General features: G+C 62.7%; 5 protein-coding genes across 10 annotated transcripts; 2 read left to right on the top strand and 3 right to left on the bottom strand.

The window, feature by feature from the left end:
• Positions 1-136: 136 nt before the first annotated feature.
• On the bottom strand, positions 137-2,876 carry SLC25A11 (solute carrier family 25 member 11). The gene is made up of 8 exons (XM_003996147.6): positions 2,636-2,876; positions 1,916-2,068; positions 1,624-1,830; positions 1,347-1,437; positions 1,174-1,264; positions 990-1,089; positions 858-909; positions 137-751 (listed from the first exon to the last, which is right to left on the bottom strand). The coding sequence occupies exons 1-8, from the start codon at positions 2,728-2,730 to the stop codon at positions 596-598; spliced, it is 945 nt and encodes a 314-aa protein (XP_003996196.3). The 5' UTR covers positions 2,731-2,876; the 3' UTR covers positions 137-595.
• An 85-nt stretch (positions 2,877-2,961) lies between these two features.
• RNF167 (ring finger protein 167) lies at positions 2,962-7,457 on the top strand. Of its 6 annotated transcripts, none has more exons than XM_045045222.1 (10): positions 2,965-3,205; positions 3,338-3,837; positions 3,928-4,008; positions 5,129-5,254; positions 5,372-5,459; positions 5,638-5,728; positions 5,918-6,023; positions 6,166-6,529; positions 6,774-6,854; positions 6,953-7,457. In XM_045045222.1, exons 2-10 carry the CDS (start codon positions 3,754-3,756, stop codon positions 7,252-7,254), a joined length of 1,323 nt encoding a protein of 440 aa, XP_044901157.1. In that variant the 5' UTR covers positions 2,965-3,205; positions 3,338-3,753; the 3' UTR covers positions 7,255-7,457. The 6 variants fall into 6 exon arrangements, with proteins under 6 accessions (XP_044901158.1, XP_044901157.1, XP_044901160.1 ...); XM_045045224.1 differs by having other exon boundaries at positions 2,967-3,205; positions 6,166-6,373; XM_003996238.6 differs by having other exon boundaries at positions 2,972-3,205; positions 6,166-6,259.
• A 510-nt stretch (positions 7,458-7,967) lies between these two features.
• Positions 7,968-10,855, bottom strand: PFN1 (profilin 1). The gene is made up of 3 exons (XM_023243426.2): positions 10,568-10,855; positions 8,920-9,112; positions 7,968-8,319 (listed from the first exon to the last, which is right to left on the bottom strand). Exons 1-3 carry the CDS (start codon positions 10,697-10,699, stop codon positions 8,222-8,224), a joined length of 423 nt encoding a protein of 140 aa, XP_023099194.1. The 5' UTR covers positions 10,700-10,855; the 3' UTR covers positions 7,968-8,221.
• A 2,210-nt stretch (positions 10,856-13,065) lies between these two features.
• ENO3 (enolase 3) lies at positions 13,066-17,945 on the top strand. Its single transcript, XM_003996145.5, has 12 exons — positions 13,066-13,212; positions 13,874-13,960; positions 14,194-14,289; positions 14,457-14,515; positions 14,695-14,764; positions 15,128-15,261; positions 16,152-16,374; positions 16,479-16,676; positions 16,796-16,997; positions 17,367-17,475; positions 17,632-17,690; positions 17,784-17,945. Exons 2-12 carry the CDS (start codon positions 13,876-13,878, stop codon positions 17,851-17,853), a joined length of 1,305 nt encoding a protein of 434 aa, XP_003996194.1. The 5' UTR covers positions 13,066-13,212; positions 13,874-13,875; the 3' UTR covers positions 17,854-17,945.
• Positions 17,946-18,517: 572 nt separating this feature from the next.
• Positions 18,518-22,426, bottom strand: SPAG7 (sperm associated antigen 7). Its single transcript, XM_003996144.6, has 7 exons — positions 22,269-22,426; positions 19,906-19,973; positions 19,589-19,677; positions 19,371-19,455; positions 19,162-19,251; positions 18,918-19,074; positions 18,518-18,811 (listed from the first exon to the last, which is right to left on the bottom strand). The coding sequence occupies exons 1-7, from the start codon at positions 22,351-22,353 to the stop codon at positions 18,702-18,704; spliced, it is 684 nt and encodes a 227-aa protein (XP_003996193.4). The 5' UTR covers positions 22,354-22,426; the 3' UTR covers positions 18,518-18,701.
• Between the last annotated feature and the right edge of the window lie 57 nt (positions 22,427-22,483).

Genomic DNA, 22,483 nt, shown 5'->3' with positions numbered 1-22,483 from the left:
CTGTTTTACACGGCGGCGTTCGCCTCTTCTTTTAACAACTTTGCTTAGCAACTCCGGTTTTTGTTTCCCAGGGACCTCCCCTCGTCCGTCCGGCTTCCTCCCCTCCACCCCCCTCACAACTATCCAGATCTGGGGGTGGTGTCATCAATCCGATTTATTGATCATGTCCTCAGTGAGGTGGAGGAAAGGTCACGTCCTCCCACTGCAGACCTTGTGACCGTCCCAACGGCCTCTGCCGTCTCCTGTCCCCTCAGCTCTGCCTTGGTTTGCCCACTGAGAAGGCGGGTCCTCTGCTGTCCTACATGCCCTGAAACTAACACCCAAGAGGAGACCGGAAATCCTCAGGGAGTTTCCCAGCTCCCTCTGAGGCACAGCCAGGGGCAGAGATGTCACGAGGATCGGGACAGGGAGGGCGAGGTGACGCAGGGGTAGGACAGACCAAAGTCCTTTACCGCAAAGGAGAGAACCAGACCGTGGAGGAAAAATAAATACAGGGGCCCAGGGCAGCGGAGTCCAGGCCCCCGGGGGCACATTGACTGTGGGGGCAGCGGGTGAGGGGAGCCCTGGCACACCGGCTCTGGGCCCCTTGCCTGCCTCAGCCACTGAGAAAGAGACGCTTGTAGGCCTTGTTCATCTGCTCCAAGAAGATGAAGGTGAGGACGGTGTGGGGGCCCAGGCGGGCGTAGTAGGGCGTGAAACCCTTCCACAGGCTGAAGAAGCCCTCGTAGCGGACAACCTTCACCAGCACGTCCTAAACGGACAGGCAGGCAGGGTTAAGGCCTGGCTTCTAGGGCCGTGTCCCTCTTCCCCACCACCGTCACCACCCTCCAGCCTGAGCCCCAGCCCAGCTTCCTCACCAGCCCGTTCTTGTATTCTGGCTTCCCGTCAATCATTCTCATGTTCTGGATCCTGGAGAGGAGGAAGCAGGCGCTTGAGAGACATAAAGCGGGCCCTCCTATCCCCCTCCGGGACCGGGCCTGCACGCTCACCGGGTCTTGGCGATGTCCACGGGCATGGAGGCGGCAGTGGTGACCAAGCCGCTGATCATGCTGGCGCAGAAATGGCACAGGATGTTGTCGGAGAAGTAGCCTGGGGGAGGCAGAGTCGGGTGACAGTCAGCTCAGAGCTGGCCCAGGCCAGGCCAGGGGCCAAGAGCCCAGCTCTGGGTCTCACCTGAGTCCAGTAAGAACTGCTTGGACTGGGAGTAGGAGGCGAGCTGGGCCGCGTTGACCACGACAGCACGAGCCATGGTAGGGATGCAGCCCTGTGGAGGGGGCGGTGTGTGTCAGAAACGGTGGGGACGTGACCCCCCCCTCCCCGCCCCAGCCTCCGGCCCCTTCACTCACCCTCCACAGTGTGGGCACTCCCTCCTCCCGGGCGATTCGAATCAGGGCATTAAACACGTTTTTGTAGCCCCGGCGCTGGTCAGGCGGAAGCCTGGTGGGAAGATAGGAAGGGGTCGAGCTCAGGATAGACCCCCCCCCCCCCCCCCCGCCCCACAGGAGCAAAGAAAGGGAGGCCAGAACACATCAATGCTCAGCTCCAGACCAACGATAAGAAACCAGTCCTCTGACTTTAGATTCCAGGGAATGGAGCTAGGGTGCCACCTGACCTGGAACTCACCGGCCGTCGGCGGTCATGCGGATGAGAGCCACTTCAGCTGGTGTCCCCACAAAGGCACCAGTTGCACCGGCCGTCATGCCAATCAGGGCCTTCAGCAGAAAGCCAGGGGGTGTACCGTCAGCCCCAGTGAGGCGCTCAAACAGCACCGTGTAGATGCCAAGGCGGGTGGTGGTGTAGGTGGCCTGGCGCAGCAGGCCAGCTGACAGCCTGGGGAGCGAAGGAGTCAGTGCATCAGGCCAAGGTCCAGGAGCTGCCAGCCCATACCCTGCCCCCTCTCCTGTGGCCTCAGTACCCAGTGTAAATGCCCCGCAGCCCTTCTGCCCTCAGGATGCTGGTGAGGGCATGGAAGCTGGTTTTGTACTCTCGTGTCTTGGCTCCTTCCCCGCTCAGCTGCATCCGGTTCTTCACCAGATCCAGCGGTTGCACAAAAACTGTGGCTCCCATCCTGGAGGAAGGCAGAAGCAGAGTCAAGGGCCACGTGTCTCGGACCTACCAATGCCCACTGGAACCTGGCAACAAGGGATCACAAAGTGCAAAGCCTTTCACGTGATTAACTAAGCGTTCAGGAGACTAGTGGGTATGTGCATAAGCTTCTACTCGGACCAAGAACAATAGATCTGAAAAGTCCAGTGATCCAACGAGGACCGTGCAATGAAAGTGCTCCGGTCAAGGGGGTCAAGCGGTGACCTGGAACTGGAAGCAGTCCGACCCCGGGGGAAAGGAGGTGGGCATTTATGACCTGGGACTTCACGTAGCGCGACAGGAGCCATGCAATGACCTGGAACCCCACGCAACCCGGGAAAGCCGAGCAATGACCCAGTACGCAGACCAGCAGGGGTCCTGCAGTGGGTGACGAGGTCCTGACGGCCCATCAAGGACCTCACAATACGCCGGGGGCCGCGCTGACCCCGAGCCGGCTCCGTTCGCCGCAACAGACCCAAAGATGAACCGGGCTCGGTTCCTTGCACCCGTCCCTTCCTCCTCCCGTCCCATCCCTGGGGCCAGAGCTTACCCGGCCAGGCCCCCAAACAGGAACTTGACGGACTTGGGGGAGGTGCGGGGCTTTCCGTCCATCCCGCCGGCCCCGGGACTCGCCGTCGCCGCCATCGCCACTCAATGGCCCCCAGCTCCGGGTCCTGCGCGCGCGCGGCCCCACTCGCGCCCAAGGTGACACCGCGCGCGCAACAGGGCCGAGGGCGCGCGCGCACGCCCCTCCGGCTCTCGGGTCCAGCTCCAGCTGGAAGCCGGCGCAGGCGCAGGCGCAGGCGCGCGGCGCAAAGGAGACCGGGAGGAGGGCGGGGCCGAAGGCGGGGCTTCGAGGCTGGGTGCGGGAAGGGGTGTGGCTGGTTTAGGAAGCCATCGCTTAGACGCAGTTTTCACCGAATTGGACTCGATGGAAAATAGTCAGGAGATCTCGCGAGACAAAGTGACCTCGGGAAGCCAGATTTGGGGGAGGAGGGGAGGGAGGAAGTGTCTCTCGCGATAGACACGGCAAGCACACAGCTCGTGGAAGGGAAGGTGTGGTGAGGACTCTCGCGAGACCTGAAGGCACCGCAGCCGCCGCGGCGGCCGGAGTGGAGAGGTTTGTAAAGCGGGTAGCTCCAAAATCCCGGGCATTGAAGGGGAAGCGATTAGGTTTTCTGGGGTTTCGACGCTCCCTGCATCTGCAGAGGCACTCCCTCTACCTCTAACCTTTCTTTCGACGGCTTTTTAGGACCGGAAGTCCTTCCTCCCGAGCACCCAGTGCTGGAGGCGGCCTGACTTTCTTTCCCGGAAGCCCTGCTCCAGCAGCTGGGAAGACAGCCCACCTGTCCGGAAGTCCCGCCTCCTCGAGCGCCCCCACCCAGAAGTTTTTCTGTCACCTGTGTTTGCCTTGGTCTCCCTTCCCGAGCTTGTCCCTGTACCCGAGTAGGATACGTTTAGTGCCTCCTTCCCCGCCCTCACCGAACGGGTTGGCTGCCCCACTCCCGGACCCGGGGTTCCTTCCCCGCGCCCCCATGTAGCTGGGAAGCGGGGCCTGGGGGCGGTTGGACCCCTGGGATCCTGAAGGAGAGGCGGAGAGGGCGCGCACCTCCGCTGCTGCTCCTGCTACCGGGACGCGGCCTCTCCTGCCGCTCCCCTCCCGCTGCCATGCACCCCGCGGCCTTCCCGCTTCCTGTGGTTGTGGCTGCCGTGCTCTGGGGAGCGACCCCCACCCGCGGGCTCATTCGAGCGGTGAGTCCGGGGGCTGGCGGGGGAAGGGTACGGGGGGGGGGGGGGGCGGGGCTGCAGGCTCAGGGGCAACATGGACTCTCTCGTGCGCAGACCTCGGACCACAATGCCAGCATGGACTTTGCAGACCTGCCAGCGCTCTTTGGGGCTGCCCTGAGCCAAGAGGGACTTCAGGTGACTTCCTTCCCTTTTGTCTGTTTCCCTGCATCCTCTCTTCTGGGTGGGGGTGGAGGAGCCTTGCCCTTGCGTGAAGCTGGAGGTGGGAGAGGAGGCAGGTTAGGAGCTCAGTGCAGGAGCACATCTAGCGTGGAATTCAGAATCTGGAGGGAGAAGACCAAGTCAGCTCCTGGAACTCTGAGCCCTCTGATGGACACGGAGATAGATAAGAGGCGGGGCGAAGTGGTGCTTATCAGTAGCGTCTTCGGAGCCACTCGTAGGTTTTGAGGTTGGGCAAAGTCGTTGTATGTCTCTGCACCTTTGGTTTGTTTCGCTGTAAAATGGGGTAAGAGATGTTTTCCCAGGGTTATTGTGAGAATGAAGTTAGATAAGGAGTTAAGTCTAAGTGTGGGACTTTTAAAGGGTCTGACTACTTTAGATAACAGTTTGGCTAAATTGGACGGCATCCTACCTAGCAGACGGGACTTAGAAGAGGTGTACAAAAACAAAAGGCTTTTTTATAGGCAAGAAGAGGCAGAACAAGTAAGTTAGGCTAGCAGTAAAGGGGATTGTGGGAGGATACTTTTCTTAAAGGGAGGGCAGGGGTCCATCCCACAGAGGACCTCAGTCGTTCTGACCAAGTGATTCCAGATGGACCGGTTAAGATTCCATTCTCTCGGGGAGGCTTGAAATTGTAATTCAGTCAGGTATCAAGTCTGGCGATGTGGGGCCTAGCACAAGTGATTCGATTTGGGGATTTTTTTGTTTTTTTAACAGAGGGGAGTATGTTCTGTAGGAGTTTGTGCTGCAGAAGGAGATGTGAAGTGGAGCTTGAGAGAAAGGGATGTGGATGAGTGGAGAATTGGTTTATAATGTGGGAGCCTGGAAGGTGGCAGGGTTTGAATCAGCACAGAGTGTGGGGCGTAAGCCCATCCGGTGCAGGGAGAGAGGTGGTGGGAGGTCTGGTCACGAGATGCTGTTTGATGTACCTGACTCGGGCGGGGCACCCCCACCCCACAAACGAAAAGTGAGGGGCAGGGTATGTGCAGCACGAGGGAGCCAGTGTGCTTGGTGGGCCCTTGTGGGGAGCGGACCCCAAGCAGGTGAAATCCAACTGCTGTTTGCTTCCCTTCCCCAGGGCTTCCTTGTGGAGGCTCACCCGGCCAATGCCTGCAGCCCCATTGCCCCACCGCCCCCAGCCCCGGTCAACGGGTCAGTCTTTATTGCACTGCTTCGAAGATTCGACTGCAACTTTGACCTCAAGGTTGCTGAATGTGGAGTGGGGGGCTGGGAAGCGGAGGGTGACAAAAGGCACCGGGAGTGGAGGGAGGCGAGGGCCGCGACGGTCCCTTACGCCCCATCCCGTGCCTTGTCTCCCTAGGTCCTCAATGCTCAGAAGGCGGGGTACGGTGCAGCTGTGGTGCACAACGTGAACTCCAACGAGCTTCTGAACATGGTGTGGAACAGCGGTGAGGTCGGGGGTGTGGACGGCCGGGCTGAGGCTGAGATGGTGGGGGCGCTGAGAGCTTGGAGAAAACGAGTCAGTCCTCTGGGCGGGATGGAGCGAAAGAGCCAGCGCGTTAGCAGTGTTAGCAGGGGATGCGAGGGGAGGACCGGGTCCCCGGGGTGACGCACTGATCCCTGCAGAGGAAATCCAGCAGCAGATCTGGATCCCGTCTGTGTTTATCGGGGAGAGGAGCTCCGAGTACCTGCGCACCCTCTTCGTCTACGAGAAGGGGTAGGACGTGCCCTCCTTCCCGCTGCCCCCGTCTTTCCACGCCACCCTGGAGGCCAGGCCCCGGGGCCCTTCATACGCTGCCTCTGGACTTTCTTCTCACGCCTTCCCCGTCTGCGGGCCTCACCCAGCACCACCCTGTGCCTCTTCCTTGTCTTTCCCGCTCCTCTGATACCGGTCTTCCTTTCTCAGGGCTCGGGTGCTGCTGGTCCCAGACAACAGCTTCCCTTTGGGCTACTACCTCATCCCTTTTACAGGGATCGTGGGGCTGCTGGTTTTGGCCATGGGAGCAGTGATGGTGAGTAGCCTGGGCAGTGCGGTGGGAGGGCTGGAGGCCTCTAAAGCCAGACGGGATCTAGGTCGGGAGGTGGCGGTGGTTTGTGCTGGGTTGGCCCAGTCTTGCTCCCTAAAGTGGATCCGTCCGCTCCCCCCCTCCCCAGATAGTCCGTTGTGTCCAGCACCGGAAACGACTCCAGCGGAATCGACTGACCAAAGAGCAGCTGAAACAGATTCCCACGCATGACTATCAGAAGGGTGAGGGGCACAAGGGGGAGACGGGGCCTTTCTCCCAGATGGTTCCAAAGGAGTTTGAGCTCAAGAGACCAGGGGCAGAGATGCCACCCTTCCTTCGCTCTATCCACACGGCCGGTGAGGACAGGACGGGCATAGGGCCGGCGGTGGAAAGCACCGGTGATCAAATGGAAGAGTTGGGGGACGAATGGAGGACCGACCTTGCCTGTAGGGGAGGTGGAGAGAGCAGAGACGTGGCAGGAGTGGGGAGGAACTGGGCCGAGGAAGATACAGGTGAGGGGGGCTGGGTCTCTGGGTCCTGGAGCCGCCAGTGCCCATATAAGGTTGTAGTCAGAGCCCTGCCCCCCCCTCCGCTCCTCCCCCTAAGAAACCCACTTCCCTTCTTACCTCTGCTTCTCTTTGCTCCTCCCTTCGAACCCCTGATTCCTCGTGCCCTCCTGTGGCCTCACCCTGCCCTTTCTCAGCTCTTCTTCTGGCTCAGGGTGGCTCAGCGGGAGGACTCCCTTCCTCCCCGCAGGAGACCAGTATGACGTCTGTGCCATCTGCCTGGACGAGTATGAGGACGGGGACAGGCTGAGGGTGCTCCCCTGTGCTCATGGTGAGGCCTCCACTCCCTGTGCCCGGGCCCCCAGGCCTCCCCACAGGCGCCAGTGCCTCACCCCTTCCCCCCACCACCCCACCCCGTGCCTCTCGCAGCCTACCACAGCCGCTGTGTGGACCCCTGGCTCACCCAGACCCGGAAGACCTGCCCCATCTGCAAGCAGCCCGTCCATCGGGGTCCTGGGGACGAGGAACAGGAGGACGAAACTCAGGGGCCAGAGGGTGATGAAGAAGGGGAGCCAGGGGACCAACCTGTCTCAGAACGGACCCCGCTTCTGGGCTCCAGCCCCACACCTCCCACCTCCTTCGGCTCCCTGGCTCCAACCCCTCTGGCCTTCCCTGGATCTCCAGCAGATCCCCCGCCCGCTCCCTCCTCTTCAGCTGCCGTGCTGGTCTAATAATCCCCTTGCCCCCCCCCAACCCCCCCACAGACCTGTTTGCACAGCCCCTTTTCCTCCCTCCGGTTTCCTGGATTGAGGGACAGGGGACATGTCCACCCCAGGTTTCTCCCTTGCCCAACCCCATCCTTTTGAAGGGGTTGAGGGTGTAGAGGGACTGGGTCTTCATTTTCGGGGTTAATAAAACAGTTTTTGTGAACTGAGGAAGAGTGAGCTCATTCTCACATAGGTGAACTCCTTATCCTTGGGGGTAATTGCCCCCCTCCTTTTTTTTGCCATAAAGGGGCAGGGGAGTGCCTGGAGAATAACCTGTAGCCATGGGGACAGCCCCAGCAGGCATTTACTGTGACTCAGAGAGGGGGAGCCCCACCCACACTAGGATGACTCAACTGGCCCTGCCTTGCCCGCAGGCCCGGACCCATTCTCTGGGACGGACTGGCTCTTTTCCATTATCTCCCAATTCAGCTAGGAAGTGCCACTGTGGAAGGGCTGGGCCAACCTGACCAGGTAGGCTACAGGCAGGTGCTTAGGCCTGGCCCAGGCGCAAGGAAGCTCAAATTTCTAGACTCAACCCCCTTCTAACCCAGAGCCAAGATAAAGGGGGTTGTGATGCCCTCAACCCCCTTCTAACCCAAAGCCAAAATAAAGGAGGCAGGTCATGGGGACAGTCCATCCTGACACCCAGGCCAAACCACACAGCACCTTGTTAGTAGAATCTTTTTTATTCAGAAAAAAAAAAAAAAAAAAAACAACCCAAAAAACAAAAAAGTTTTCCAACCACACACAGGAGGGGTACAGGGAGGGGGAGGTGTCTGTCCATCCAGCCCCAGCCCCCAGCCCATGTGGTTTTGGCAGCAACAAGGGGTGTGGGGTAATGGCCCAAAAAATAAAAATGGTGTACGTGTGTGTATGGGAAGGAGAGGGGTGCAAAAGCAGTGGGGGTGGTGGGGGGGAGGGGTGGACGAGGTCAGTACTGGGAACGCCGCAGGTGGGAGGCCATTTCATAACATTTCTTGTTGATCATCCCGCCGTGGACACCTTCTTTGCCCATCAGCAGGACTAGCGCTGGAGGAAAGAGAAAGGAGGCTAGGACCCAGGTGTCCCGATTCCACCCCCGGCCAGCTGTTCAGCAGCTGTCCAGCCCTGGGGGCTGTAACCCAACCTCCTCTTTCCCACCCACCCCCCCCACACAGGCAGGCTGTCAGTCACCCTGAAACAATAGGGCTTTTCAGGAGGGGGAAATCAAGCTTAAAGCTGGAGAGGAACAAGCTAAAATTTAGGGGCCAAAAGCCTGCATACCGCGGACTCTGGTTCAGGCTACAAATAACCAGGGTTGGGCCTGCCACCTCCAGGTTTTAACAAAAGAATTCAAAAGACCCAGTTTAAGTGCCAACTTCTGACCACCAGTCTACCTCTTCCAAGAAAACGGAGTTTTTCCTCTGAAAGTCTCAGGGCAGGAAGGAACTGAAGAGGTAACACAGTTCAACTCTTTATATTACAAGATGAGGAACTGAGACACAACCGGAGGAACTATCTGGCGTCCCAGCATCCAGCAGGCTGTTAGGATCCCTTTGTACTGGGGGAAACCACACAGAAAAAGAACCCAAAAGACGACCAGGAGGTACACTGGGGATCTTGGAGCAGGAGAGATTAAGAGAAACTCACTCTTGGCAGTCATGGTGACAGTGATGTTGAAGGTGGGAGCTCCGCCGGTGCTCTTGGTACGGAGATCCATGGTAAATTCCCCGTCCTGCAGCAGCGAGTCCCGGATAACAGAGCATTTCTGGCCCCCAAGTGTCAGCCCGTTCACGAAAAAACTTGACCGGTCTTTGCCAACCAGGACACCAACCTCAGCTGGCTGGAAGGGGAACGAAGCGCCCATCAAAGTTAGTACACGGAGGTTCCCACCCTCTTCTCCAAGGACCCACCTACCCCCGACTTCTAGGGGGAAGCTAGAACCCCTCCCCCACCCCCGAGCGAGGAGGACAGGTTACCTGCTTTGTGCACATCTAAGAAATTTGAAAAACCCTTAAAAGGGCTGTTGAAAGTTCGTGCACAAAAAGATCATGGTCCTCAAACCCAGAAAATGGTCCTAGGAAAGGACTACATATTCCTCTGGAAATTTCGATCTCATTTAATAGGGAAAGCAAATCCAGGAAATAAAGGGGACCAAAATGCAGGGAAAGGAGTGGAGTGGAATGGAATGGGGAGCCTTTGGATGCACAGAACTCTCCTTCAGGAAAAGCAGAAGCTCAGAGGGGAAGGGAGGGGGCGGGCGAAGCAGGAGAAGCAACTTTGCCCTTATTTGGTCAAAGGTTCTGCAGGAGTTGTTAGGGGCCCGGACGCCTGGGTCTCCAAGTGACTTAGGGTAAGTCCAGGTATCTGTGCCCCAAGATGAGGAAGCAGAGCCCTGGGGGCCTTCCGGGAAAGTTGGAAAACTTCTGAAGGGGGCCCAAGGCTACACCCGCAAACCCAGCCCTCGGGTCCACTACCCCAGGGAACCTTTCTCCCCCCTCCCCCTAACCCCCCAAACCCCCACATCCGGTCCCCTCCCGCCCGGAAATCCCCTTCCCCCCCTCCCGAACTTCCGCTCCCCCTCCCCACTTCCGGGCAGTGTGGACAGGGGAGGTGGTGATGGGGACAGCAGGAGTCATCCCTCATTCCTCGGCTCACGCTGCCCTACAACTTCCCACAAAGTTCCCCCGCTCCGGGCCCCGCCGGATGGCGGGAAGGGAGGGCGAGGGGACTTCCGGGACGGGCCTCCCAGGAATGCGGGGCACGGCGTGCCGACCCGTGGGGGGGGGGGGCGTGTGGCGGCCTCGCCCTCTCTAACGGAGCCGGGAGGGCGGGGAGCCCCGGGGACCGGCGTGCGACCCAGACCACGCGCCCGGGGCTCCCTCCCGCGGCGGGAGGAACAAAGGTGGCGGGGCGAGAGCCGGCCGCCGGAAGCGGGGCTGGGGGTCCCCAGGCGCCTGGCCGGTCCCCGGCCCCGGCGGAGCCCGCCCCGCCCTAGACGAGGCGGAAGTGGGCCTCGGCACCGGGCGGCGCGCCCCTCCCCGCCCTGTGCCCCGGATGTAACGCCCCGTCGCGGGGAGCGGGGCGGCGGGAGGCACGGGCGCCGCCGCCCCGGGGCGTAGGGCTCGGGGGGCAGCGGAGGGCCCGCTCACGTGCAACCGCCATCCGCGCCGTGTCCGGGGCCAGGACCCGGTGGCGGCCCTGCGCCGTCCTCCCCGGACCGCGCCCGCCCCCACCCCAGTCCCTCCCTCCGGGTCCGGGCCGGCCGGTGCCCCGGGGCGCGCGGGCGTCGCACTACCGTGATGTTGACGAAGGTTTTCCCGGGGACGGCGGCCCAGACGGAGGGCGAGTCCTTGTAGCCCACGATGGCCGCGTCCTGACAGGTCCCGTCCGCCATGAGGTTGTCGATGTAGGCGTTCCACCCGGCCATGGCGCTGCTGCTGGGGCTGCTCTGGGCGCTGCTGCTGGGGCCGCGGGCTGGGCTCGGGGGCCTCGGGCTGGCGGGCGGGGGGAGGTGGAGAGCTCGGGGCACGCGCTGCCGTCCGGACCGCGGCTCTGCTAGCTGTGCAGCAGCCCTCGCACCGCCACTTCCTGCTCCTCCCCCCCCCCCCTAGATTTTTATTTGCAAAGGGCGGCAGGGGCGGGGCCTGCTCCCCGTTCCCTCCCTCCCCCCCCCTCGCCTGCCCAGAGACCGAACTTTGCAAATGCAATTTTAAAAATCCCTCCCCCTATTGCAAAATTTGCAGAGTTGGGTGGAAAGCTATGTAAAAGGATGGGGGGGGGGGGTGGGCGGTGGCAGGGGAAGGTTAGGGTCCGGGCTCGCTCCACTTCGCATGGAATATAAATCGGACTTTGGTGTCGGGGAAGGGAGTGAGCCCGAGGGAGGAAGGAAAGTGAAAGGAGGAATTGGCGAGCTGCGAATTGGGCGCAACGAAGGGGGTGCGGGGTGCTCAGGGTTAAACGGAACGGCTCCCCCTTCCCCCACCTCCGCCGGAGGGCAGGAGCGGCGGCGGCGGCGCGTGCGCCCGCGCCTGCGCGGGCCGGGCCGGGCCGGGCGGGAGGGCGCGGGGCGGTTGGAGCCAGCGGCCGGCTGCGCGGGCGCGCGGGGAAGCGGGCGGCGGGACCCCCCGCGGAGGCGGGTGGGCCGGGGACGTGTCTCCCGCCGACCGGAGGGGGCGGCGGCGCCGCTGCTCCGCTCGGCTATAGGCAGCTAAGGCGCGCGGGAGCCAAGAGGGATGTGACAAATACCCAGGCCGTCTTCGGAGCTCAAGGCATCCCCGCGGGGACACCCGTGTCTCTAGCATCAGCCCGAGTGGCACAAGCCGAGTTCCTGGGGATGACCCTCCGCAGGGTCAGCTCCGGTCCCAGGCCTCACCCGCACTCCCCGGGCTCCCCGCTCCCCCGCCCCCCCCCCCCGGCCGAGCACTTCGCGCCCCCGGCCGCGCCCCTCGACCCGGCGCCGCCGAGGTCATCGCGCGCGGGACGGAGGGGCGGGACTACTTTTCAGAGCGGAAGAATACCAAGAGGCCTCACGCTTTGCAACTTTTTCAGTCAGGGGAAAGTCCCTTCCCGTTTGGGCCCCTTGGGTTTTTTCCTTCTTTTCGGTAAAACTTCGGCTGAGAACTTGAGCGCGGCGAGCGCACCCGGCGCCCGGCGCGGAGCGGTGGGCAGGGCCCCGCGGCGGCTCAGGTGGGGCAGCCCCGCGCGCGCCGGGCGCCGAGGGGCTGGGCCGCTTCCGGTGCTGGGGGAGGGGCGTCCCGCTGGTCCTCCCAGGCCTGGGGCGCGCGACCCCGCGCGGCCGCCCCGAGCTCCCGGCACCGACGCCCCCCGAGCCCGTTCCTCGACAGCCGCGCGGCTGAGTCACCGGGAGCTCGGGCGGGGCCGGCGCTCGGGCACGTGGCGGCGCTCCCCGCCCGCCGGCTCCCGACCTCTGCCCCGCCGCACCCCCGATCCCGGGCCGGAAAAATCCCGGGAGGGCGCGGCCGGGGTGGGGGGAGGGGCGGGTGCGCGCCCCGGCAGACACCCACCTCCCCGCAGGGGCCACCCGTCCTCCCGCCATTCATTTTGTGCACTCCCGGTTAACATCATTCACTGGCGGGCGGGGGCCGCGCCCCGAAGCGCCCGAGGTCGGCCGGGAGAGAGGCTCCCCGTCTGCCAGTCTCCACGCTGGGCGACAAGTGCTGTCCCAGCGCTATCAGTAGGGAGCCGCGCCAACTCTTGGGGGCCCGTCTAAATTCGTCTCCCCGCCCCCTCCCCCACCCCCCTCGCCCGCCCGGAGCGGGGAGGGTGGGGTGCAGCCGAGAGAGGCCGCAATGAGGACCCTGAGAGGTGAGACTCTCTCGCCTTCCGAGTGTGGGGGGGGGTTACACCTCAAAGCTTGCCCACGCCCCCGGCCCCTTCTCCGACCGACGGCAGAGGCGACCAGGCGCCTGCCAAGTGAGCTGAGCATGTGTGGATGTCAATCCTGCAGCCCCTCTTCCAGGCCCCCTCCCCAGCCCTGCAGGGCTCAGGTTACCCTTGGCCTTTGCTAAAGGGCACTGGTTCCTCTTTAACCTTTGCAAAATGGTATGGTAATCCCGGGGAGGGGGAGACCCCCGATCTGAAGGCCCTCCCAAGCCCCTCCCCGGGGCTGGAATTAAAAGTAGGGGTTTGTGTTGAGGGATACAGAGGAAGGAGGGGTCGTCATTGGCTTTTGGGAAGGGGGCAGGTGCCCAGGGCCAAAGGCTTCTGATTTAGGCTGTAGTGGGCACTTGGCTGGCAGCCCAGTGCGGGGGGGGGGGGGGGGGGGGGGGGGGGGGACGAAGAGGGAGAGAGGGGCGGGGCTGGCCGGGGCACAGGGTGGCTCGGGGATAAATGCCCGGCCTGAGAGGGGGTGAGCTGACACTGTCCCAGCTGCCATCCAGACTCGGAGCTCACCCCAGACCCCCAGCGGAGACATCTCAGGTCTGACGAATCTTGCAGTCCCAGACGATGGGGGGTAGTGAAGGGGGAGGGGGGTGCTGGTTTGAGAAAGGGGGGGCTGTGTCAGGCGTGTCTTCCTCCTGGGACACCCCCCCCCCCCCCGCTGGAGAAAGCTTTGATTGGAAGGGTTGGAGCACGCAGGTTGGGGGTGCCCAGGACCAGGGACTGACGACACCCTGAAGGCTGTGAAGAGAGGCAGGTGGAGGTGGATTGCAAAGGGGAGGGGAGTTGGGGCCAGGTGGGGAATTTGGGGTCCCCGCGGATTTTGGAGGTGCGGGAAGATGCGAACCAGAACAGCAGAAGAGGGTCTGAGGGCCAGCGGGGCCAGGGAGAGCGCAGTGCTCGAGCGGAAGGCTGAGGGAGCAGGCCTCAGTGCAGCTTTGTGGGGACGGGGGTCCAGGTTGCCCACAATCCAAACAGTTCTAGGAGGAGCCCCTGGATTCCCAGGTTGGGGGTGGAATAGGAGCTGCCCTGAGTGGGGGAGGGGGCTGCGCCAGCCTCTTCCTCTGTGACCTTTTTGTGGGGTATTTTTAGCTCCAGCACCTGCCTTCTTGGGGTGGGGAAGACTCTTAAAGGGCAAGGGATTTCGGGCTCCTTAAGGGAGATCAACTGTCCACACTAAGTTACACCTCCTGTCCTGCAGCCATGGCCATGCAGAAAATCTTTGCCCGGGAAATCCTGGACTCCAGGGGCAACCCCACCGTAGAGGTGGACCTGCACACAGCCAAGGGTAACACAGGCCCCAACGGGCTCTGCCCACCCCACCCCACCCCTCCCCCGTCCCGCTCCACATCCTCTCCTTTTTGTGGGATCCCCTCCCCCAGGACTTCTTCCCAGGCCTTGTCTCCCAGAGAAGCGGGAACCACCCCCTGCGCTGCCCCCTGCCCCTGGGCTCAGAGAGGACGCCTCGGCCCCTTGGGTGCGGCTGGGACCCCACGTGACCTTCCCATTCAACCCGCCCAGGTCGATTCCGAGCAGCTGTGCCCAGCGGAGCTTCTACGGGCATCTATGAAGCCCTGGAACTGAGAGACGGAGACAAATCCCGCTACCTAGGGAAAGGTGAGGGCGGCCCATCGCTGGAGGCGTCTGTTGTGGGCGGTGGTTTCAGGACTGGGCCCGCAACGCCCTTGGGGTGGGGGTGGGGGTGAGGGGGCTAGGGCACTGGAGCCCTCAGGAAGAGGCCTGCTGGCATCAGAGATCTGAACCCCCTCCTCCGGCCTGTCTAGGGGTCCTGAAGGCCGTGGAACACATCAACAAGACCCTAGGCCCCGCTCTGCTGGAAAAGGCAAGAGGGTGCCTGCTTCCCACCGCGCCCCACCCCCAGCTGCCTCTCCCTAAGCCCCCCCCTGCTTGGGAGGTGTGAGGGGCCCTGCTTGGCCAGCCGTCCTGTCCTGTCCACCCTAAATGCCCGCACTGCCTCCCGCTTGTGACCTGTGTTCTCCCCTCTCTGACCTGTCCTTCCAGAAACTAAGCGTTGTGGATCAAGAAAAAGTTGACAAATTTATGATCGAGCTGGATGGGACTGAAAATAAGTGTGAGTCAAGCTCCAGGGGGAGGGAAGGGATGTGGGGGGATGGGAGAGACCCCAGAACTGAGGTCCGGTTAGGTGATCTCTGTGTCCCACATTTCGGGGCACATCGTGGCTGGATGGATCTTTATTCACCGCACAGGCATTTCCTGACGCCTGCCCTCTGCCGGGCCTGGCGGGCCGTGGACACGGCTGTGAGGCTGACACATTGCCCTGGGGTGGGGGCTCCCAGAGCACCTTGGGTGGCTGGGGAGAGATCTGTTAACGAGCTCTTGATGCCCAGTGGTGTGGGGTTCCAGATTCTTCCTGGGGTGACGCCAGACGCCGGGGGAGAAGCTCTCACTGTCTCTTTGTGCGTGCCTCCTCTAGCCAAGTTTGGGGCCAATGCCATCCTGGGCATATCGCTGGCTGTGTGCAAGGCCGGCGCGGCCGAGAAGGGGGTCCCGCTCTACCGGCACATCGCAGACCTCGCCGGGAACCCGGACTTGGTCCTCCCCGTGCCTGTGAGTGCAGCTGCCCTCGCCGGATGCCACAGTGGCTGAGCCGCCCCGCCCAGGGAGGGGGGCACCAGCTGCCCCTGGAAAGGCTACCTTCCAGACCCAGCGCCAAAGAAACGGTTTCCTGCGGTGGAACGTCTCCAGCCGCGGCCCAGCCCCTCCCTCTTTCCCACAATCCAAGCTTTCCCTTAAGCCTCTGCTGCCTTCCCTTGGCACAACCCTGCGCCTTCGCATTCCAGTGCCAGACTCAGTGAGAGCTCCAGCGTCTAGTCCCAGCCCAGGCCCCCGGAGCAGATCAAGTGCTTCTTCGTGGCGAGGATCTCGGCATTTCTTTCTGTCTCCCCTGATCCTTATTAAACCCAATTTCCTGTTGCTGGAAACCCTTTGAATTTTATCTCGCTAATAACGTTGCCACTTATCGTTAATTAACGGGGCAGCTCTGGAGACGAGCCGCTAGGTTCCTGCCTGTTCACCAGCTGTGTGGTCTCAGGCAAGAGTGTGTCACCGCTCTCTGCCTCGGTCTTCCCATCTGTGAAATGGGGATGATCACAGTGCCTAGTTGATAGGGCTGCTGTGAGCATGAACTGAGCTCACAGAACACGGGGAGCATCGGCTGTGGTAACCACCACGTCAGCGTCACTACCCGGCCCGAAGCAGCCGCACGCTGAGAACGCTGCGTTCCGCTTCTGTAATTTTCAGTGTGAGGTCCTGCAGGTAAGCAGGTGTTATCCCTGTCTTACCGCAACAAGGAAAGAGACCTTGAGGAGCGAAAGTACTCCCCCCTAGAGCACTCAGCGGGTGATCAGGAGAGCCAGGATTCCACCTGGACCCTCCCCATTCCTTCTAGATCCCTCCCAGCCCCTGGCCCGGGGCTGAGCTCCCCCTCCCCCTCACAGGCCTTCAACGTGATCAACGGGGGCTCCCACGCCGGGAACAAGCTGGCCATGCAGGAGTTCATGATCCTGCCCGTGGGAGCCAGCTCCTTCAAGGAGGCCATGCGCATTGGCGCCGAGGTCTACCACCACCTCAAGGGGGTCATCAAGGCCAAGTACGGGAAGGATGCCACCAACGTGGGCGACGAGGGCGGCTTCGCGCCCAACATCCTGGAGAATAACGAAGGTCAGTGTGAGCTCTGAGGGGCAGGACCCTGCGTCCCCACAGTGGAGGGGGCCGCAGAGACGGGGCGCCCTGGAGCCTCAGGCGCCCTCTTGCCCCTCCCCCAGCCCTGGAGCTGCTGAAGACGGCCATCCAGGCGGCTGGCTACCCAGACAAGGTGGTGATAGGCATGGACGTGGCGGCGTCGGAGTTCTACCGCAACGGGAAGTACGATCTCGACTTCAAGTCTCCCGATGACCCCGCGCGGCACATCACTGGGGAGAAGCTGGGGGAGCTGTACAAGAATTTCATCAAGAACTACCCTGGTGAGACCCCCACGCGTCCTGTGGCTCCTGCCCCAGCCCCTGGCTGTCCTGAGCCCCGTCGAAATCCCCATCCCAACTCTTCCGACCTTCACCCCGGTTCTTCTCCCATCCCCTTCCAGTGGTCTCCATCGAGGACCCCTTTGACCAGGACGACTGGGCCACCTGGACCTCATTCCTCTCGGGGGTTAACATCCAGATCGTGGGGGATGACCTCACGGTCACCAACCCCAAGAGGATCGCCCAGGCTGTTGAGAAGAAGGCCTGCAACTGCCTGCTGCTGAAGGTCAACCAGATTGGCTCCGTGACCGAGTCCATCCAGGCGTGAGTGCCTCCCGGCCCCGGGGGCCCGCGGCCTTCCTCCGCCCCAGCTCTGCTTGGCCAGCCACGTCCGCCTTGCCTGGTTCCCGCCCCGTCCCCACCCTCCTGACCCCGGAGCGTGGCCCAGGTGACCCCGCCGTGTCCTGCCCCCACTCCTCCCTCCTAGATCCTGCCTGCCTTCCCACCGGCGCGTCCAGGGCCCAGACTCAGAGTCTAGAGTCGCCCCTTCTCTGCTCCTTCCCCAAGAACTTAGTCATTCCCCTCCCTGCGAAGGGCCTCCTCCCCCAAACGGAAGGGAGAAGCCCCACCGGCCCTTGGCTTTCCCTCTGGGGCCCCGGTCAGTTGGCCTTATCGAGCATGCTCTCCGCCCAGCTGCAAACTGGCCCAGTCCAACGGCTGGGGGGTGATGGTGAGCCACCGCTCCGGGGAGACCGAGGACACGTTCATCGCTGACCTCGTGGTGGGGCTCTGCACGGGACAGGTACTCACGACTCCCAAACGTCTGACCCAAGTTTCCTGGGGGCCCTGGGTTCCCATCCCTGGGTTGGACCGCCACCACGGGAAGCTCCCTCCGGGCCAGGCCGGATCTGGCTTCTCTAGCCTCACACAGTCCTCCAAATTCCCTTTTCTTCCTCAGATCAAGACTGGTGCCCCCTGCCGCTCAGAGCGCCTGGCCAAGTACAACCAGCTCATGAGGTATGGGGGTGCAGTGGGCGCAGGGGGCCTGGACGAGGGGAGCCGAGGGCCATTGGGTAGGAAGGCACAGCCCTGACTTCACCTGCCTTCTAGGATCGAGGAGGCCCTTGGGAACAAGGCCGTCTTTGCCGGACGCAAGTTCCGTAACCCGAAGGCCAAGTGAGAAGCTGGAGGCTCTGAGACCCCACAAGACACCATGGGACAGACCTAGGCCCACAAGCCCCTCCCTGGGAAATAAACGCTGGTGCCAACATAGACACGGTGTGGTCCTTGTGGCGAGTGAGCAGGTGCGGGTCTCTGAGCGGACAGGCAGGGCGGGAAGGGAAGGAAAGACGCATCACCCGCAGGGACCAGAGGGCAGGAGAGGGGGGTGGGGTCACACTTTGGAAGGAGGCTGGGGAAGGGGGCGCCGTGTACGCAGCCAGAGGGGCACTGAAGGCACGTGGAACCAGCTCCAGGAAGGGAGGGGGGCGGGGCCGAGGGTGTGACCCGCCCCGAGGGGCAGCTGCGTGGGAGTGAGAGTGTGAAAACTCTCCAGGGAGCGTGCCCCACTGATCGTACCTCTTGGGGACCCCCTCCCCCATCCCCCCCCTGCCCTGAGAGCGCCAGTATCTGGCCATCCTTGGTCTACACAAACAGCAGTCACGCTAATCAACCTAAAATTCCCTTCCTCCCCAGGACCCCCCTTTCCCTGTTCAGACAAACCAAGACATTGGGTCAAACAGTGTTTACTGAGTGTAAAGTAATCCCAGCCCCGTGGGGAAGAAAATTCCGAGGAGAAAGGAGAATAATACACGTTAAATACCCACCTGTGCATTCACACTCGCACACTCACGCGCAAGCGCACACACACCACTCGAGGGTCCGAGCTCGGACAGTGACAAGTCACATACCCGCCTCCCCGGCCCGGTGCCCGCGGACGGGAGGCGGTGCGGAGGTGGGGCTCCAGGATGGGTCCTAATAGCAGCAGCCTGTCCCCCTGTCCCCGGCCCGCCCCGGTTGCTGGGGCGCCTAGGACGTCGGTGGCAGCTCTTCCCCGCTCTGCCGCAGCCGCTTCTTGGCCCGGATCTCGTTCATGGCCTCTTCGATGGAGCGCGTGTCCCTCTTGTTGGCCACGGGCACTGGGGGGCGAGGAGGGTGGGAGCCCCGTTATCACAGCCTCTCCCCTGCCTGCCGTCCGGCGCTCCCCCCCTCCCTTCTGCCCTCCCCAACCCCGCCGGGCCTCACCACAGCCATAGGCCTTGTTGGCCTGTAGCATGTGGGCCGCGTCCTTGGCCGCCCCCTTGCCGATGAGGTGGCTGTACTTGTCTTTGTAGTCGCTGGCGGGGCTCACCACCACGGGGCCCTGCTGGGCTGCCTCCTCCTCCTGCCGCTGGGCCAGCTCCTGGGGGTGCAGAGGGAGGCCCGCGCTCAGGGGGCCTGACTCGGGGTGCTGGGCCGCAGGCTCCAGGGCCTGCCCCTCGCGGCTCACCTTCAGCTTGCGTTTCTCCTCGGCTTTCTGGGGGTCCCACTCCTCGCCGCGACGGTAGGACTCCAGCTCTTCATCTGAGGGTGCGAACTCCTGGGGACAGGGGAATGCCGGGGTCAAGGGTCCACAGGCACCCCAGGCCTCTCCCCCGGAGAGGGGGACGGACACAGGCCGAAGACGAGACAGGGGAGCGCGGAGCTCGGGCCTTTCACCTTCTTGAAGATCATGACGTAGCGACACTCATCATCTTCCCCGAAGGAGAAGGACGTCAGGCCAGCCACCTCCACCACATCGTGTCTGGGAAGGGAGGGCGGAGGGGAGAGTGTGCGGCACCGTGGTGGTGGTGGTGGGGGGGGGAGGGGCGGCACCCCCTTCTCACGGGTCCCCGCTGGCCCTTCCCCGCCCAGCCGCCCAGGCTGGGGACACTCACAGGATGCTCCTCTCGATCTTGTTCATCGGCTGAAACTTTTTCTTGATCTGCCGGCTGTCTTGGATGAAATCGGACACCTCTTTCTCCATCTTGGGAGAAGGAGAAGGACGGCATGGGAGGGCCGCTCCGCCCCAGCATCCCTCGCCCTAGCCGGGCCATCGGGCCATCGCCTCCCCACGCCTTTCCCAGCTTCCACGCCGCTGGCTTCCAGGCTCCTCCCCGGAGACATCTGGGGAAACCTGAGTCCTCCACCTTCCGAGTCTAACTTATCCGAGGTCCTCCCTGAAGCTGCCTGTGACACCTCCAACTGTCCTCACCCTTTTACGAAACTCCACCTTCTGTTGTTTTTCTTGTTCCTGTAGCTTCTTCAGGCGGGCAGCCTGCTCTGGGGGCAGAAAGGGCAGCGTGAGGCCAGGGGCGGAGGCACGGGCGGGGAGAGTCCGTCAGGCTGCCAAGGGGACCCGGGCCCGCTGGGAGAGCGGGAGGACTGCTGCCAAGCGTCGGTTCGTACGTTCTCCGTATGTGGTGCTGTGCTAGGTCCCGTGGCACAGACACGGACCGAGCTTTGCCCTGCAAGAGCCCGCCGTGCAGGGGGAACAGCAAGGTCCCGTTTCCCAACCCCGCTGGGGAATCCGATTAACATTTATTTCATGCCCATGACACGCGAGGAACTGGGAGACAGCTGGGGAGGTCAGGAGAGCGGATTCGGGCCTGGCCTTCAAGAGCTTCCTGTCACAGCGTCTACGCAAGAAAGGGGAAATTATTTAACTTCCTATATTTTGTGACACCCCCACTTCTCACTTCTACGGACAGGATGACGCTGGAGGGACAGGCCCCCTCCTCCTCTGGGAGCGCAGGCATCCAAGTCCAAGGTGAGCTGCGAAGGAGCTCCCCCAGCTCAGGTCTCAGAGCCCCCGCCCCTCTCTGGCCACCTCAAATCCCTCACACCCTTGATTCCACTTCCTTGGACCAAATCCCGGCAGCTGTCCCGAGCCGCCTCCCGCTTGCCTGGCCACCCCAGGCCTTTGCACCTGTGGCTCCTTCTGCTTCGAGTGCTTCTCCTCCTCTTGCACACCGAGACCCACCATGAGTCACAGTTGCCGCTTCCTCTGGGCCCAAAGCACATTTGGTTCAGACAGCCACTAGAGCAGGTGCTGAGAACCCACATAATGTAACTTTGTATTTGTCTCTTGGGCCAGACTCTGGGCTGCTGGAGGGCAGGCGCCCTGCTCACCTCCCATCCCATCAGTCTCCGTGGCCCCAGGGCCTGATAGCTCAGGCTAGGCGTTCTCTCATCCCAGGGGCTTTGCCATCAGTGCATCTTATCTTGACCACTGACAGCTCTCTAACGGGTCCCTCTGCATCTGAGGAAGTGGCGTTAAGATTAAGGTTAAGAATGTTGGCCAAGGGGCGCCTGAGGGGTCAGTCGGTTAGGTGCCCGACTTCGGCTCAGGTCATGATCTCAAGGTTCGTGGGTTGAGCCTTGAGTTGGGTTCTGTGCTGACAGCTCAGAGCCTGGAGCCTACTTCAGATTCTGTCTCCCTCTCTCTCTGCCCCTCTGCCGCTCATGCTCTCTCTCTCAAAAATAAACGTTAAAAAACAAAAAAATGTTGGCAAAAAAAAAAATCGAGTAGGCTTAACTCCAGTTTAAAGCCAGGTTTAAAGCCCTACCACTTAGTAACCCTGTGACCTCAAGCGAGTACCTAACACTATGCACTTCAGCTTCCTGGTCCACCAACTGCCGCTGGTGAGCCCCGCCTAGGCAGTCAGGGAGAGCACGAATTCCAGTGTCCAGTTCGCACACGTCCCCGATCTCCTCCGAGCTCTGTCCGCTCACCGGGTCAGGGCCCCTGGGTCATTGCCCTCGTGACAATTATTTTGCAAGGTGGCTACCAAACTGCGGGGTGATCATTTCCTGCGCGCTCGGGGCTGCGGGATCCGCGACGGTACCCCAGGATCCCGGCCCCCGCGTGGAGGAGCCCGCCCGCAGGGAGCCGCTCGGGGGCAGGAGCGTCCCTGTCCCTCCAGTCACTAGCGCGATCCGCCGGCAGCCGGGGGCTGGGAGGCTGACCTCGAGGGAGGGGCGGCGGGGACGCGGCAGGGCAGGTGCTCGGGGAGGGGGCGCAGGGCACCCGAAGGACCCGGCCGCCAATAGGAGGCGCTGGGGGCGGGGTGGGCCCGAGGAAGGTGGGACAAGACTTCGTGGGCAGAGCTCTTAGTGGAGCTGGCCAATAGAGGCGAAGGGATGGCGGACGGGCGTGCCCTGGACCCAATCGGAATACGGCTGGGGGTTGCCAGGACTCGCGGGCCGGACACGCCCCCCCCCCGAACCGCGGGCGGGGCGAGGCGGGCGGGCGGGCGAGGAACGCCCAGGGGCTGGAGGCAGCCAGCCAATCAGAGCACGACAGCGGCGGACGGGCGGGCTCGCCGGCGAATTGGAAACAAGGACTGCGGAAGGCCAGTAGGGAAGAGGCGGGAGGCGGCGCTGGGCTTGAGGTAGCCAATCACCGCCCGCTAACAAGAGCGGGCGGGCCGGCAGCCCTTTTAGGGACTCTGGGGGTCTCCGTAGGGGCCTGTGAGGGGGTCTTTCAAGGTTGAGGCGGCGGCAGCGTCCGAAGGGGGGAGAGTGTGGTCCTGAAAACCGGGCGAAGAAAGGCGGTTGCGGATTTGGGGTCCTCACCTCGGGCCTTGCGCCGAGACTCCTGGTCCCCGAGGCTGGGTGGCTTCTCCATGGAGCTCAGGATGGAGCCCAGTAGGTCCGCCATCTTGGGAGTGACTGAGAAGGGGCGGCGCGTCTTAAAGGGAAGGGCGAAATGCCTTTAAGGCCGGAAACACGTCGGAGGCGGAGAGCCCCGCGCCGGCCGCGCCCCGCCCGCTGTCCCCCGCCGCCCAGGC

The sequence above is a fragment of the Felis catus genome, chromosome E1 (genome assembly GCF_018350175.1).
Source record: "Felis catus isolate Fca126 chromosome E1, F.catus_Fca126_mat1.0, whole genome shotgun sequence".
In the NCBI taxonomy this organism is placed as follows: Eukaryota; Metazoa; Chordata; class Mammalia; order Carnivora; family Felidae; genus Felis; species Felis catus.
This window is presented reverse-complemented; position numbering and strand designations above follow the sequence as displayed.

Excerpts from the sequence above, each read along its gene's own strand:
- RNF167 (XM_045045222.1), top strand. The coding sequence starts at position 3,754 with ATGCACCCCGCGGCCTTCCCGCTTCCTGTGGTTGTGGCTGCCGTGCTC. Across the intron at positions 3,838-3,927 it reads CCCGCGGGCTCATTCGAGCG|ACCTCGGACCACAATGCCAG; the intron begins GTGAGTCCGGGG and ends TCTCGTGCGCAG. Across the intron at positions 5,729-5,917 it reads CTCTTCGTCTACGAGAAGGG|GGCTCGGGTGCTGCTGGTCC; the intron begins GTAGGACGTGCC and ends TTCCTTTCTCAG.
- SLC25A11 (XM_003996147.6), bottom strand. The coding sequence starts at position 2,730 with ATGGCGGCGACGGCGAGTCCCGGGGCCGGCGGGATGGACGGAAAGCCC. Across the intron at positions 1,831-1,915 it reads CTGCGGGGCATTTACACTGG|GCTGTCAGCTGGCCTGCTGC; the intron begins GTACTGAGGCCA and ends TTCGCTCCCCAG. Across the intron at positions 1,438-1,623 it reads CGCATGACCGCCGACGGCCG|GCTTCCGCCTGACCAGCGCC; the intron begins GTGAGTTCCAGG and ends TCTTCCCACCAG.
- ENO3 (XM_003996145.5), top strand. The coding sequence starts at position 13,876 with ATGGCCATGCAGAAAATCTTTGCCCGGGAAATCCTGGACTCCAGGGGC. Across the intron at positions 16,677-16,795 it reads TTTCATCAAGAACTACCCTG|TGGTCTCCATCGAGGACCCC; the intron begins GTGAGACCCCCA and ends ATCCCCTTCCAG. Across the intron at positions 17,476-17,631 it reads TGGGGCTCTGCACGGGACAG|ATCAAGACTGGTGCCCCCTG; the intron begins GTACTCACGACT and ends TTTCTTCCTCAG.
- PFN1 (XM_023243426.2), bottom strand. The coding sequence starts at position 10,699 with ATGGCCGGGTGGAACGCCTACATCGACAACCTCATGGCGGACGGGACC. Across the intron at positions 9,113-10,567 it reads AAACCTTCGTCAACATCACG|CCAGCTGAGGTTGGTGTCCT; the intron begins GTAGTGCGACGC and ends TTCCCCTTCCAG. Across the intron at positions 8,320-8,919 it reads TGTCACCATGACTGCCAAGA|CGCTAGTCCTGCTGATGGGC; the intron begins GTGAGTTTCTCT and ends TCTTTCCTCCAG.
- SPAG7 (XM_003996144.6), bottom strand. The coding sequence starts at position 22,353 with ATGGCGGACCTACTGGGCTCCATCCTGAGCTCCATGGAGAAGCCACCC. Across the intron at positions 19,974-22,268 it reads GTCTCGGCGCAAGGCCCGAG|AGCAGGCTGCCCGCCTGAAG; the intron begins GTGAGGACCCCA and ends TTCTGCCCCCAG. Across the intron at positions 19,075-19,161 it reads AGGAGAAACGCAAGCTGAAG|GAGCTGGCCCAGCGGCAGGA; the intron begins GTGAGCCGCGAG and ends CTGCACCCCCAG.